The sequence below is a fragment of the Siniperca chuatsi genome, linkage group LG4 (assembly GCF_020085105.1).
Source record: "Siniperca chuatsi isolate FFG_IHB_CAS linkage group LG4, ASM2008510v1, whole genome shotgun sequence".
NCBI classification, from domain to species: domain Eukaryota; kingdom Metazoa; phylum Chordata; class Actinopteri; order Centrarchiformes; family Sinipercidae; genus Siniperca; species Siniperca chuatsi.
Window position 1 is genome coordinate 20,370,360 of NC_058045.1, and position 12,559 is coordinate 20,382,918.

Genomic DNA, 12,559 nt, shown 5'->3' on the forward strand with positions numbered 1-12,559 from the left:
ATAAACAGCAACAAATGGCATGCTGTCATTAAGATGTGGTGGTCAACCGTAACGTGACACACCAGAGAGCTATTTTCAAAAAGTGGTTCAGAGAAAAAATGCAATCGGAGCAATTTTCTACATCCAGCCTCTGACAGTATATCTGCTTAGCTTTGGATCCTAGCTCTGGCTTTGTGTGTTTCATTCATGCATGTTCTGTAGGAGCTTACTGCCTCTCTAAACCCTGCAATACAAAGGCTCTGATATCCCAAATGTATAGTAATGACTGAGAATCTATGCATGGACAGAACTAATCTAGTTTGGATACAACTGGCAACATGACTCAGGAAAAGTACATTTTATTCCTTTTTTCATGTATATTCTTTTACATTTATCACTGAAGTCCTTGAGAGTCCATGAGCAGCAGCATAAAGCACTTCCCTCCAGCCCACATTACACTCCCCTCCGTAGAGCTTGAATCAGCATCTTGTCACAGCAAATTTGCAGTAGTGGTCACACAGTCTAGTTGGCCCTCGCAGTACAAATAAATATGGGAAACGAAAGACCAGAAATCAGGAAAACTCAGTTTGTTTTTCAAACCATTACTGTGGTTTCACTCAATAAATATCTCCAATGAAATGGTAAGGATTTTGAGTTAACTTTGGTTTTCCATTGTCATTATGTTCTTATTGTTTGGTCTGCCTGACGCTTTTGCCTTTTCTGAATATGACTTCAGTTTGTATTGACTGATAATGAAGATGAATTTAGAGTTATTTCATTTTCTGGGCTTTTCAGTTAATTTAACGAATTGCGATACATGACCTTCATGTGGCTGTGTGACCCGGCAAATACAGAAAACAAAATGGCATGGGCATTTTTCTTACCACTGTGAGTCAACGGGTCAAGTTGGTGCACAAGTTGAACTGCAAGAGAACAAACTGTCATGACTTTTGGAAAATATAGTGAGACGTTTTGTTGCTTTTCCATACATTTTATCAACTCAAGTTTCAGTAACCACTGTGAACTTGGCAAACTGGAGGATTTTCCATTGATTAGCTGTTTATGTTCTTTGCCTCAGGCCCTCCTTCATCTTCCTCCTGCCTACCTATAACATGCTTCTCCATTTAAACTCAAGTTCAGATTTCATCCCTCCAGTTGACAGAATAAGATATATCTTTCCTATACTGTTATAAATCTATAGATGTCTGATTGCCACTGATGACTAATTAAATGTACTCTAATTATGGCACCGGGAGAGGGAGACCCTTTCTGACCCCTAAACAAGGATCATCTGGCTTCAGCATGAAAAGAAGACATTTTGTAGCATGATTGGGGCATCTAAAAAATGCGTGTTTAAAGGGAGACATGGTGAGACGAGCTGGAATGTTAGGGAAGGTTTCAAGAGAAATGGATCCTGTGTTGGTTCAATGATTATGGTTAATAAAAGCTGACCAAGAGAGCATGAGCTGGCGTGTTTTACGAGGTCTTGGTCGGAAATTTTCTTGCTCGGATTTATTTGCTTTCGCCACATACGTTTAAATTCCAACTCTTTTTTTTTTCACAGTAGGCCTTTGGTGATAGGCAGTAATACTTTAAAGAGAAAACGTTGTTTTCACATTCAGCACAGAAATTTAACCTGCCAGTGCCTTTCATCCAGATAGGCACCACATAATGTTGTGTGTTGCCCTTCTTGGTCTCCCAATTTCTCCTACTTCCTTTGTGGTCTCACACATATCTCCCTCACCGCTGGAAGCTGCATGTTTTTAATTCTCTTATCTTTAATGTTTCACAGTCAATAAAAGTCTGTTTTGGGTTTTTTTTTAATCTCCAACTGATTCCTGCTCATCACTGGCCTAGTTCCAGGGCTTTGCTGTTTCTGAGGCAGATCCTCTCCCATCTTTGTGCTCTGTCTATCTGCCAGCCAGACCAGCTGACTCTGTGGGTTTTCTGATGGGTTCAAATGGGTTAAAAGCTTTGATCATGAGCAGTGCGAGGCTGGTCGGCTCTGAGGTTTGACTCCATGACCTTTCATACCATGTGGCCTGCAATCCAGCAGTTGTCCACTCGACTTTAAGTAAACTATGCACCGCAGCAACACACAGTCATTTATAGAGGGTTATCTATCCTAAAGTGATGTACTGTAGCTTATCTTAGCTACATGACAAACTGAAGAATGTGAATTTATTGCATGTGCCTTGAGATGATTCACGGTCTGATTTGCTAGACCCTCTGTTCATACAGTAGACTGTGAAATATTGTTAAGAAACACTTCTTGGGTGGTCACTAACTCTCTGAGGCAAGTGAGTGTATCTGTCACCTTTCAGCTTTGCATTGATCAATACTCAGTGTTACATACTTAAATGAAGAGTTAGATGTTTTGGGGAAACATGCTTAATCACTTTCTTGCTGTGTTAGATGAGAAGATTGATACTGCGTTTATATCTGTACGGTAAATATGAAGCTAGCCGGTTAAACCACAACGTGTCAGTTTTAGACTTTGATTTTTGTATGGATTAAAGATCCAGTATAACATGTTAATTAATGAGCTTTAGAGGTGCTGGTGGGCGGATTTTGTTACCTTTGTTACCCTTAGCTATTTCCCCATTTCCAGTGCTTAGCTAACCGGCTTAGCTTAGCACAAAGCACAGGAGGGTCTAGCTCTGTCCAAAGGTAACAAAATCTGCTTAACAGCACCTCTAAAGCTCACTAGTTATACCTCATTTGTTCAATCCATACAAAAACCAAACTGTGTAAACGACATGTTGTGTTTTTTTACGAGGGGTTATGTCCCGGACATTAATGGCTATAAAATTGGCCAAAACAAAATGCATTCTGTGTCTGAGAGCAAATTGTCAGGCATCACCTTAATCACATTTTGAAAACAAGAGCCAGCTGTTGGTGATCCATAACACGTTGTTAGGAAGTGAAATAGTCAGGCCCTTATCTTGTCTTGCTTGCTAACAGTCAGGTTTTTACACACAGAGGTACTGTCTCAGAGGAGGGGATCACAACAGCTGCAGCTGATAAGAAGGAGAAAAGATAGGTAGTGAATTTGTGGTTCATCAACCACAAGCTTGATTAGTTGATCCAACAGTCAAGGAACAAGGACAGAAGCTGAGGGTAAATCCATCCATCAAACCTGTAGAAAGATTTATGCAGACTTTTAAAGGCGATCTGGTGTTCTTATCAAATTTGAGCCTTCTGTATGTGTGTGCATGTGTGTGTGTGTCTGTTTCTGAAGGCTTTGAAGGTGGTTATACTCTGTGATTGGTCCAGAGCTCATTTTAACTTCCATTAAAAGTCTATCAATGTGAAGCAGGATCTTGATGAAAGGCCCTCTGCAGACAATTGATCTCAGTAATGATGAAGAGGAGGGGATAGGTCAGACATGCCACTTCTTCTTTCACAGGATTTTCTCCGAGGTGCTCGCTGGAGTGTGAGCCAGTCACGCCGTTGTAATTTGATGGGCTAGTTAGATGTGTCGTGTGATGGATTGTTCTTAAAATGTTCTTGAAAATGGTCTGGTGTACATCAGCCAATTATACAAAAAAAGAAAAAAAGGCTGTGTGTATCCAGAGAATAGAATACTTTCTCCAAACTAATTAATTCAATTTCTCTCTGAGCTCTTTCCATGTTATTTTGCCACAAACCTTTCACAACACCCTAGCGGATGTTTTAAAAAAAAAAACTTTTTAGATTGAGTTTTCTTCTCAGTCAATTCAACCTAATCAAAGTGTAGAGGGGAAAAAAGGCAGGCACAGGCACAAATAGGGATTTCGTAATTGGCCTGTTTTGCATTTCATCTCCAAGGATATTTTATTCACACGCCTGCCTTATAAAGGCTAAATTGTTTCATTTCTGAACTGATTGCGCCTGAAACACAAAAGGGAAGAAAAAAACACTGCCCTCGTGCCTCCTACGGGGTTGTGCTAAACCACTTATTTCAAACTAAACTGGATTATAGACAAAAGACACAAAGCTGGAATGCCTTGGTTTTCCTACATAATAGAGCTGTAGAACCTGGGGAGTCGTTGCCCGGCTGGTAATTGAACTTATGCTTTTGAATTGTAGACATATTAACCGCAGGCATATTAGGGAAGATGCACACGTTTGTTTATTCAAGAGATAATAGACTTGGGGTTGATGTTGTCCCCCCAGTAATGTGTCCTCCAGAACATCTCTAGAGCACTTCCTGTTTGCTTGCTCCCTATATACTTCTTTGCTTTCACATTTATTTTTCTTAGAAAGTCAGAGCAGTTGGCAGAGTAGGCCAAGAGGAGGAGCAGTAGGGTTACAAATGTGGGCTGAAGTGCAATCAAAGGATTGTTCAATGTTCTCAATACTGCCCAAAGACTTAATTCTGCGTAGAAAAGGGGAAATCTCAATGTGCAAGTGTAGCACAAGAATGTAAATGAAACACCGCCTCAGTCCTCAGCATGAACATATGGATGTGGTTAAGGTGGTGTCTGAGTGTGTGCTGCGTCTGGGAAGAGTCAGGATGACATATCTGTTTGTCACAGGGCCAGGTCTGAGTATGTATGGGAGCAGTGCCATGTTGTCGTCAGCATTAGCACTTTCAGGCCTTCAGAGGTGTATACACAAAAACATGAAGCACACACGCCAACTTGTTACCCTACGGACGGTGGTCTCATCACAGCAGGAGCAAAGTTGCTTTGCAGAATCAAAGGTACTGCAAAATTCAGCCAGAAAACAGCACAGAAACTAGCTCAGAGGAGCTCAGGGTGTTGTCTGATAGGGGACCTGGAGCAGTGCCCCGTCCATATAACACCCAAATTTGGATGACCTGTTCGCTCCAAAAATAGAGGGAGCTTTTCTTCCATTCTCTCCTCCAGATTCCTCTAAGTTAACTTTGAGGTGGTGTCTCATAAGCCTGTGCTTTGGCCAGAGAGGCGACTTTAGAGCCTGTAGAAGAGCCACGTAAATCCAAGCTGGATCTCCCTGAAGCAGAGATTGAGATGTATTAACACTGCTCAGCAAGCTTCTCTGGCAAAGTCTGCACAAACTACAGCCCCTGGGCCTCACAGACCCCTTCAGTCCACTTCATCTCTTTGTAGAGTTTCTGCTCACCTGCTTGGATTGAAAAGTGGCCACAGGACCTCCGTGTCTCCACTCCAGTGATTTTAGGAATGGACTCAAAATGCACATTGAAACCTGAGATTTGAAGAGGGTTATCTCCATCCATCCATCCATCCATCCATCCATCCATCCCAAGAGTTCATATGAAGTTCAGATGACAGATTTTTAGTTTAGGAGGGAGTGGTACTTTTGAAGGACTGATGATTTTAAATGCCACTGATATTCTTGGGGAGTTACATCAGCGTAAAGTTTCTCTTATACTGTAAGTGCGTACTTTATCTGTTTGTTACAATATATTTGACAAGCATACAGTATTTTGAACTCTGAAGGAGTTTGTTTTGTTTGTTTTAAACACGCCTCAGTGGTGAATCCCACAATCAGCAGGAAGTAGATGCATTCCTGTGTCACTGAGGGCTAATTATAATGATACATAGGCATGGTATTAACCTTTGTTTGACAAGAAGTGGGTCCTATTAATTTTTTTACTAGACCATTTAAACATAATTTTTTGCTTCATGACCCATGCGCTTTCTGTTCTAGCCTTTCACTTGAACTGGCACAGTTTCAGTCACTCACATTGAATTTTCACATGACAAAACCCTGTTTTGGTCCCATTTTTGGAACATTGCACCATGCGGTTGTATTTGTATATACTGACAGATGTTAGTACTTTTCCTTTTTTATTTATTTTTAATAACATTGAGATAATTGTGATTGTTTGGCATAGACTCCAATGTTTTGTATTCAGTTGCCTAGCTGTGGTTTTTTGTTTTTATGTTAGAGCCTTCGTTGTCATAGTGGGTTTCCAGCTAAAGTAGACTAATAATGGCTGACTGGTTAAAATGGTTCATCCATTGGGTTACTGCACATATATATATATATATATATATATATTCTATATTCTTCTATAAATTCTATATGGAAAATATCTTACTCTGTGATTTACTGTGTCCTGTCTTCCCCTGGAATTCATGGAGAGCTGACCATAACACCTTTGGCAGTTGCTCAAAATTAATGAGAAGTGGTGATGTAGATTGAAACGATGACCTTTTGTTGCCGAACGACTGAATAACTTCTTCAGCAGTGGAATATCCTCATGAAGTACTGAAGCACTACGGGTTGTTGTCAGGTCTCCCCCAAAGCTTTTGACAGAACTGACCTTATACATGTTTGTGCAATGAATATTGCATACCAATATTCAGCTCCACAGTCTTGTACTTTAGCCTCACAAATGCACTTGTTGCTCTACTGAGCACTTAAAGTATGCATATGCTGATTGGAGTGACTGATTGGCTGCATGGTGAAAGGAACCATTTTGAAGAGGAGTTCCATCACTCTTCAGTAAACGCACTAATAAAATAGTATGAACAGCAAATATTGTAATTAGTTGTTTGCAGATTATTTTTATGTGTTGGGCTGCAGCTCTTTGCGTTAGCAGTGATCACGAGCAGGCAACAAAGCTTTTCCCCTGCAGTCAGATGTTCCCAGAGGTTACTGAAGCCTCTCTTCACAGATACAATCTGTAAATGACAATGGACAGGCGAGGAAATCAATAGTACACACCCAAAGCAGTGGTTGTATGAAGTTTATGATCACCGATGAGACATGTTTGTGCCCTTTGGCATGTCAAGATAGAGAAAGATCACTAAATAAAGTAATGCGATGTTAGCCTGTGTTGCCTTGGGTTTAGGTTTAAATAATGAAAAGGATTACAGCTGACAAACATCTACAACTATGATGCCCTGAAGATTTATGTTCAGACTGCGGAGACTAATGGAACAAGCCCTTGCTGCATAGTTCATGTATTGATAATCTATGTTTTGTTAATTATATACCCATTTTTTATGTATTTTTGAGGCACGATACAAGTTAATACTGCAGGACACGATTGGGTGTCGCTGTGCATGCTCTAGCTGCTGAATTTAGAAAAAGCACAACATTTTTCTAAGTTGGATTTCCAACATGAACACAATGAGAAAGGTCAGTTGGTCCTAACATTGGAACATGCTTGCGGGGAAATATGTCCAGTGATTTTTCAATGCTCTGCCAGCAAAGTATTAAACAACCAAACACACTATAAATATTTCATAAGCGTTTCCACACAGCATTTGGAAAAGTGTTTAATATCAAGTCTGAAATATGATGAATGGAGTTCATATAGTAGTGTTTGTTTTGATATGTCTGTGGAGGCCATGGAGGAAAAAAATGTGCATGAATAGAAAGTTATAATATAAGGTCACCTTCATTTTTGAAACAATCAATGAATTGACTCAGTGTGAATGTTGTGGCTTTAATAAAAGTTAATATGCCATTTTTTTCTTCTTGGTTGGCTTAAAAACTGGTTTAAAAAGTCAATAACAAAAAAGAAAAAGATGGCACTGAACTGAATTATTCTTGTTTCCCATGTTTCCAAAAAGATCTCAGCAGCCAAAACACAACTTTATGATAAAACACGTATCAAAGCTACTCTACTTAGTCAACGCTTTCTGAATTGTCCTTGAACACTCATTTTGTTCCAGATGGCATTGCGCAGCTGTACTGGGGTGGCCATGTAGTAGCCATTTTATTCTTGAGAGTTGATGTGATGTAAGATCAGACATTCCTTTGATCAGTTTCCAATCCATAGCCTCGGTCAGAGTAAATGTAAAGGTCCAAGAGTCATGAATATTACAACCACCCAGAAAACTAGGTTTGGCTTGATGCTCTCATATGTGCCTTTCCTTTCCAGTGGATTTAGGGTTTGATCCCTGTTTCTGTGTTTTCTTTGTCTTTCAGAGAAAGAACGTCCACCTGCTGCTGAATGTGTGTTTGCTGGCAGCCTGGGGAGCCGTCCTGTTGGCCTGCCGCTTCTACTGGATGGGTAACAAACCCCCCAACTTCTCCAACTCCGACAACCCGGCAGCCGACTCACCCTCGCTCCTCACCAGGACGCTAACCTTTTTCTACCTGCCTGCCATCAACTTTTGGCTTCTCCTTTGCCCGGACACGCTCAGCTTTGATTGGTCAATGGACGCCCTGCCTTTGATCAGGAGCCTTGCTGATTGTAGGAACTTTCATACAGTAGCCTTCTACCTTGGATTGCTCTTGCTGGCTTGGTTCAGCCTGTGGACGCAACAGACAGCTAAAGGCAAGGAGACCAATGGTAAAGCGCATCTTTACACCAATGGCAGAAATGGGAACAGTAATGGACACAGTTACCAATATAACAATCATGAACATATGAACAATTCCCACACCGATGCTCACATTAATAGTGCACAAAATGGTACCAAAAAGCACTATGAGAGCAGGACACTGCCAACCACTGAAAATGTTGTGGTTTTCTCTCTAGGCATCTTGGCTATTCCTTTCCTCCCTGCCACAAACTTGTTTTTCTATGTGGGGTTTGTGATAGCAGAGAGAGTACTGTACATTCCCAGCATGGGCTTTTGCTTGCTGGTGGCAGTGGGGATGAGGTCTCTGTACGTGCGTCTGCGACGCAGGTCCGCCAGGACGATGTTAGTGTACTGTAGCGCTGCCGTGGTGCTTCTTTTTGGGGTCAAAACTATTTTGAGGAACAGGGACTGGCAGAATGAGGAGATGCTCTACAAGTCAGGGATTTATGTCAATCCTGCTAAAGGTAAGGCCCGACTCGGATGCATGCTTTCATTTGAATCAGCATGCACACAGGTGCAACTGCTCTAACAAGTGCACATGGACTTTTATACACATTCCCAAACCTCAACCTCAAACCTCCACCCATCATATTCAGTTGTTGGAATAGTGAGCGAGCTTTTAGGCAAGGTTTTGAATTTTAAAATGTGTGCTGTCTCTCTACTGCCGCCTTGAATAATTCAATATAAAGCTGCTTCAAAATGACTTCTCTCCATCACTCAACCTTACCTCAGAATATACACATACAGGCTAAATTTATTCTTAAAAACATAGATTTAATTGTTATTCCAAGAAATACAACAGAGTTGTACCTCTTTATCACACATCTTCTTACACCCAGCATGCAATCTGTTTGATGACATCAGATGCCCTGTCTCACTTGAAAAGGCACCACCATCCGTCTCTGATTGGCACCTTTAACAGCAGATAAAATATTCAGTAGCCTTCACATTCAAGGTCATCAGACACAGATTCCAAGTTCTCAGAGCTACTGAGGAGGGAAGCAGGGAAGGGTACTCGTAAGGCAACAGCGGGACACGTTGTGTTAGCTAATTTCCCTTTCAGATTCTGCAGCGGAGCTGAGGCATGACAGCTGTTTGTTTTGGCAGGCCATCAGCCGAACAGAGCAGCAGCAATGTCCCCGACTCACATTCATTATAGCTTATGTGAGATTTGAACAGAACCCAACCTCAAACTCAGACATACTCATTGGATTGTCTGAACTGTGAAATTTCAGATGCACAAAGCAACTCTTTCCTGTAAAAGAAACTTCATTAATTTATCTGTGCATAACTGGATGCACAGTTGTTTTTCTGCTTGTTTATACTGAATTTCCATAGATGTTATGATTTTCAAAAACGAAATACTGTATTGCATTGCATTGCTTAAAGGCACACTGCATATTTTAGCACTTTAAACACATCACGTCAACAAAAGTAGCAGGATTTTATCTTCCCATTCAATATGACTAGTGGAGATGCAAGAAGAAACAATATCTTTACACATATTAGTGTTATACTTGTGCATTAATGCATAACACCATAAATGCACAATTACCTCATTAGGCCTGTCTATGTGCATTAAATTTAATATATTTTTTCTTGAGAAATTCATTCTGTGGAATCATAACTATTGTCAAGTTTCTGCAGACTATAAGATAACCTCGAAAACAGATCAATGATATTATGTTACATAGCAATCAACATTGGCTACTATTTTACATCCAGTGAAATTCTTTTTGTTCTATCACCCCCCTCTACATTTATTTCCACACTCCACGGTCTCAACGCACAAACTGTACAAAATCTCTTAGCAACGCTATTTCACCTGTCAGCTACTGCCATTCACCACTAATGCCATTAGCTGTGCAATAGCACTGTGGTGGTCTTCTTTTAATTCACACTGTCATAGGAATGACTGGTGGTTTTGGCACAAACCTCCCCTGGTGTGTTGTTTCTCTTTAACCAAAATATCTTGGTATACGAGCTGCAGCAGAACAACGTTCTCTTTAGAGGTTAAAAAACACTGAACCCATATCAGTAAGTGGCTGTGAATAACAGAAGAAAATTATTACTTGCTACAAAAACCTCCTCCCCTGCTGCTTTAATCTAAGAACTTTGTAAGATTCTGAAACAGTCGTTATTATAGAAGGTTGCCACAAATGTTCTTTTTTATTCTGTTCGATTAACCTTTTCTTTTGCAACCTGTCAGCATGGGGCAACCTTGGAAATGTCCTGAAGAGCCAGGGCAAGATGGAGGAGGCTGAACAGGCGTACAGAAATGCCCTCTATTATCGCAGCAACATGGCTGACATGCTGTATAACCTGTGAGTTTGTGTTTTATCACATTTTTGTGTTTTTTATTTATATTTTAGTATCCGTAATGGTCAAGTTCATTTGCCTTTGATTTCTTTTAGTATCTGTTTATCAAAGCGGGCTTTTGTACTTGTATACTTGATTTTCTTTAAAGTGTGTCTCCACTCATAGCTGTTCCAGTGACTTTGGAGTGTGTGACGAGTTCTCCTTTTACATGCATGTCCATTGATCAGAGCTGGTTCTCTCAGAGGAAGTGCCGTCTTGTCTTGTATTCTCCAGAGTGCTGTCTGTCTGACAGGTTTATTAATGATGCTGTTTTAGCCTGACAGGAAAACGCAAAACATCCACAGCCGACGCTCGCATGTGTGCTCAAATGTCTGTGGTTTGCTAAGATCTAAATCTTCCTCCTCAGTTTTATCAGCTGCTTGTGTTCTTGTCTAATCCTAACAGAGGCTTTTTAACTTTAAACATCTGCTCTTTTGAGTTTTTTAAGCTCTAAACTGCCTGTACCGTCTTTCTTTTTGTGTGTCTGCAGCGGTTTGCTGCTACAGGAGAGCAACAAGTTCTCAGAGGCACTCCACTACTATAAGCTGGCCATTGGGAGTCGGCCAACTCTGGCTTGTAAGTACAGCTCTTCTTTTTTATTGACAATCTCCAGCTCTTGTGGTTGTGGCTGTGCTGTGTCCAGGCAACAGTGAACACAGGCTGTGGTTATGTGAAGGGAGAGGAATAGGTGGCAAAGGGCAGTAGGTATACGAATTCAACATAGAACACAGCTGTCTGACTGGCTTTCAAAACCAAGTCATGTCAACAGATCAAGCAACTGCATGATGTCATTTATTATGAATACAGGCCATGACACACTCATTTCATTTTTTCCCTCCTACGTTCACTACATCTACTTATTTCTCTCAGTTTTCAATGTGTCTTTCCCTCCTCTTTGCTCATTACTCTTCCTCTCCTTCCCCATGCTCCCTGCTTTTCCTGGAATAAAACTTTCCATACAGTGTCGTCTTCAGCAGGTTCACTCCCTAATTAGTACAAATCACTCGCAATCTTACCTGATCGTGCAATAAATTAGCTCCCCATTGTTCTAGGCATCAGTCAATGACAGATAAAACTCTTCATCTCTTCCTTTCTTCCCTGGATTAATTATTGACCTAATCAAGATCACGGTTAGACTAGAAAATTTCCATTCAGCGTGCTATTATTCAATCTGTTATAGCCGATAACAAGATTAATTAATTACCTTAAGCAGCAGACATGTTGAAGGCAGAATTAGAAAGTGACAGTTAACAGCGTTTTTTGAAGGTTACAGCATTACTCACTGCCTAGTTGGGAGCTAACTAGAACAAACGGTAGCATTTTTTAAAATTTAATATGCAGAGCTATCCTGTTTTGTGAAAAAAGTGCTAATGATTTCTGTCACATTTTTTATAAACAGAAAATCAGTTTTGAAGGCTGATGAAATTGGAAAAAACTTCCTTTTGTCTAGCTGTGGTTTTTCTTATGTTACTCTTTCGGTGCAGATCCATGCAATGGAAAAAAGTCTAGATATTGACCAACGAATGCAATACCATGTAGGACAGATAAGACTGTGAGGTGTAAGCATGTGGAATAAAATAATGTGAGCTTTTGTGATAACACATTCCAAGGACAAAAGAGGAAGAAGATAACTTGTTTGTTGGGAAAAAAGGCTGTTTGATTCTCAACCACACCCCCTTGACTTGATTATACGTCAGTACCCTATAGAAGAGCCGTCCAGATTGATCTGATGTAAGTTAATTTATTCCAACAGCCTGTCTTGATAGGGAGTTGTTTAGAGAGGCAGGTCCATCGAGACTAATTACTCTCCAGCTACATATTGATCATCAGATGTTGGTCCGCTGAACGAAAAGTTAAACAAGTATCCAAAGTATCCCACAGGATCAAACATACAGTAAAGCATGAATTTGATCAATAGTGGTTTATTGTTCCACCTCAAAGGTGTATTTCATATGGAAATGGTTACTACT

General features: G+C 40.5%; 1 protein-coding gene across 1 annotated transcript in view; it reads left to right on the top strand.

Annotated features, from left to right (window-relative positions):
* tmtc2b (transmembrane O-mannosyltransferase targeting cadherins 2b) overlaps window positions 1-12,559 on the top strand; it is a 94,554-nt gene that overhangs the window by 53,350 nt on the left and 28,645 nt on the right. Inside the window, exons 3-5 of the mRNA XM_044193730.1 lie at window positions 7,852-8,695; window positions 10,441-10,555; window positions 11,080-11,165. Of these exons, the coding sequence (XP_044049665.1) occupies window positions 7,852-8,695; window positions 10,441-10,555; window positions 11,080-11,165 (1,045 nt within the window). The remainder of the gene's footprint in view (window positions 1-7,851; window positions 8,696-10,440; window positions 10,556-11,079; window positions 11,166-12,559) is intronic.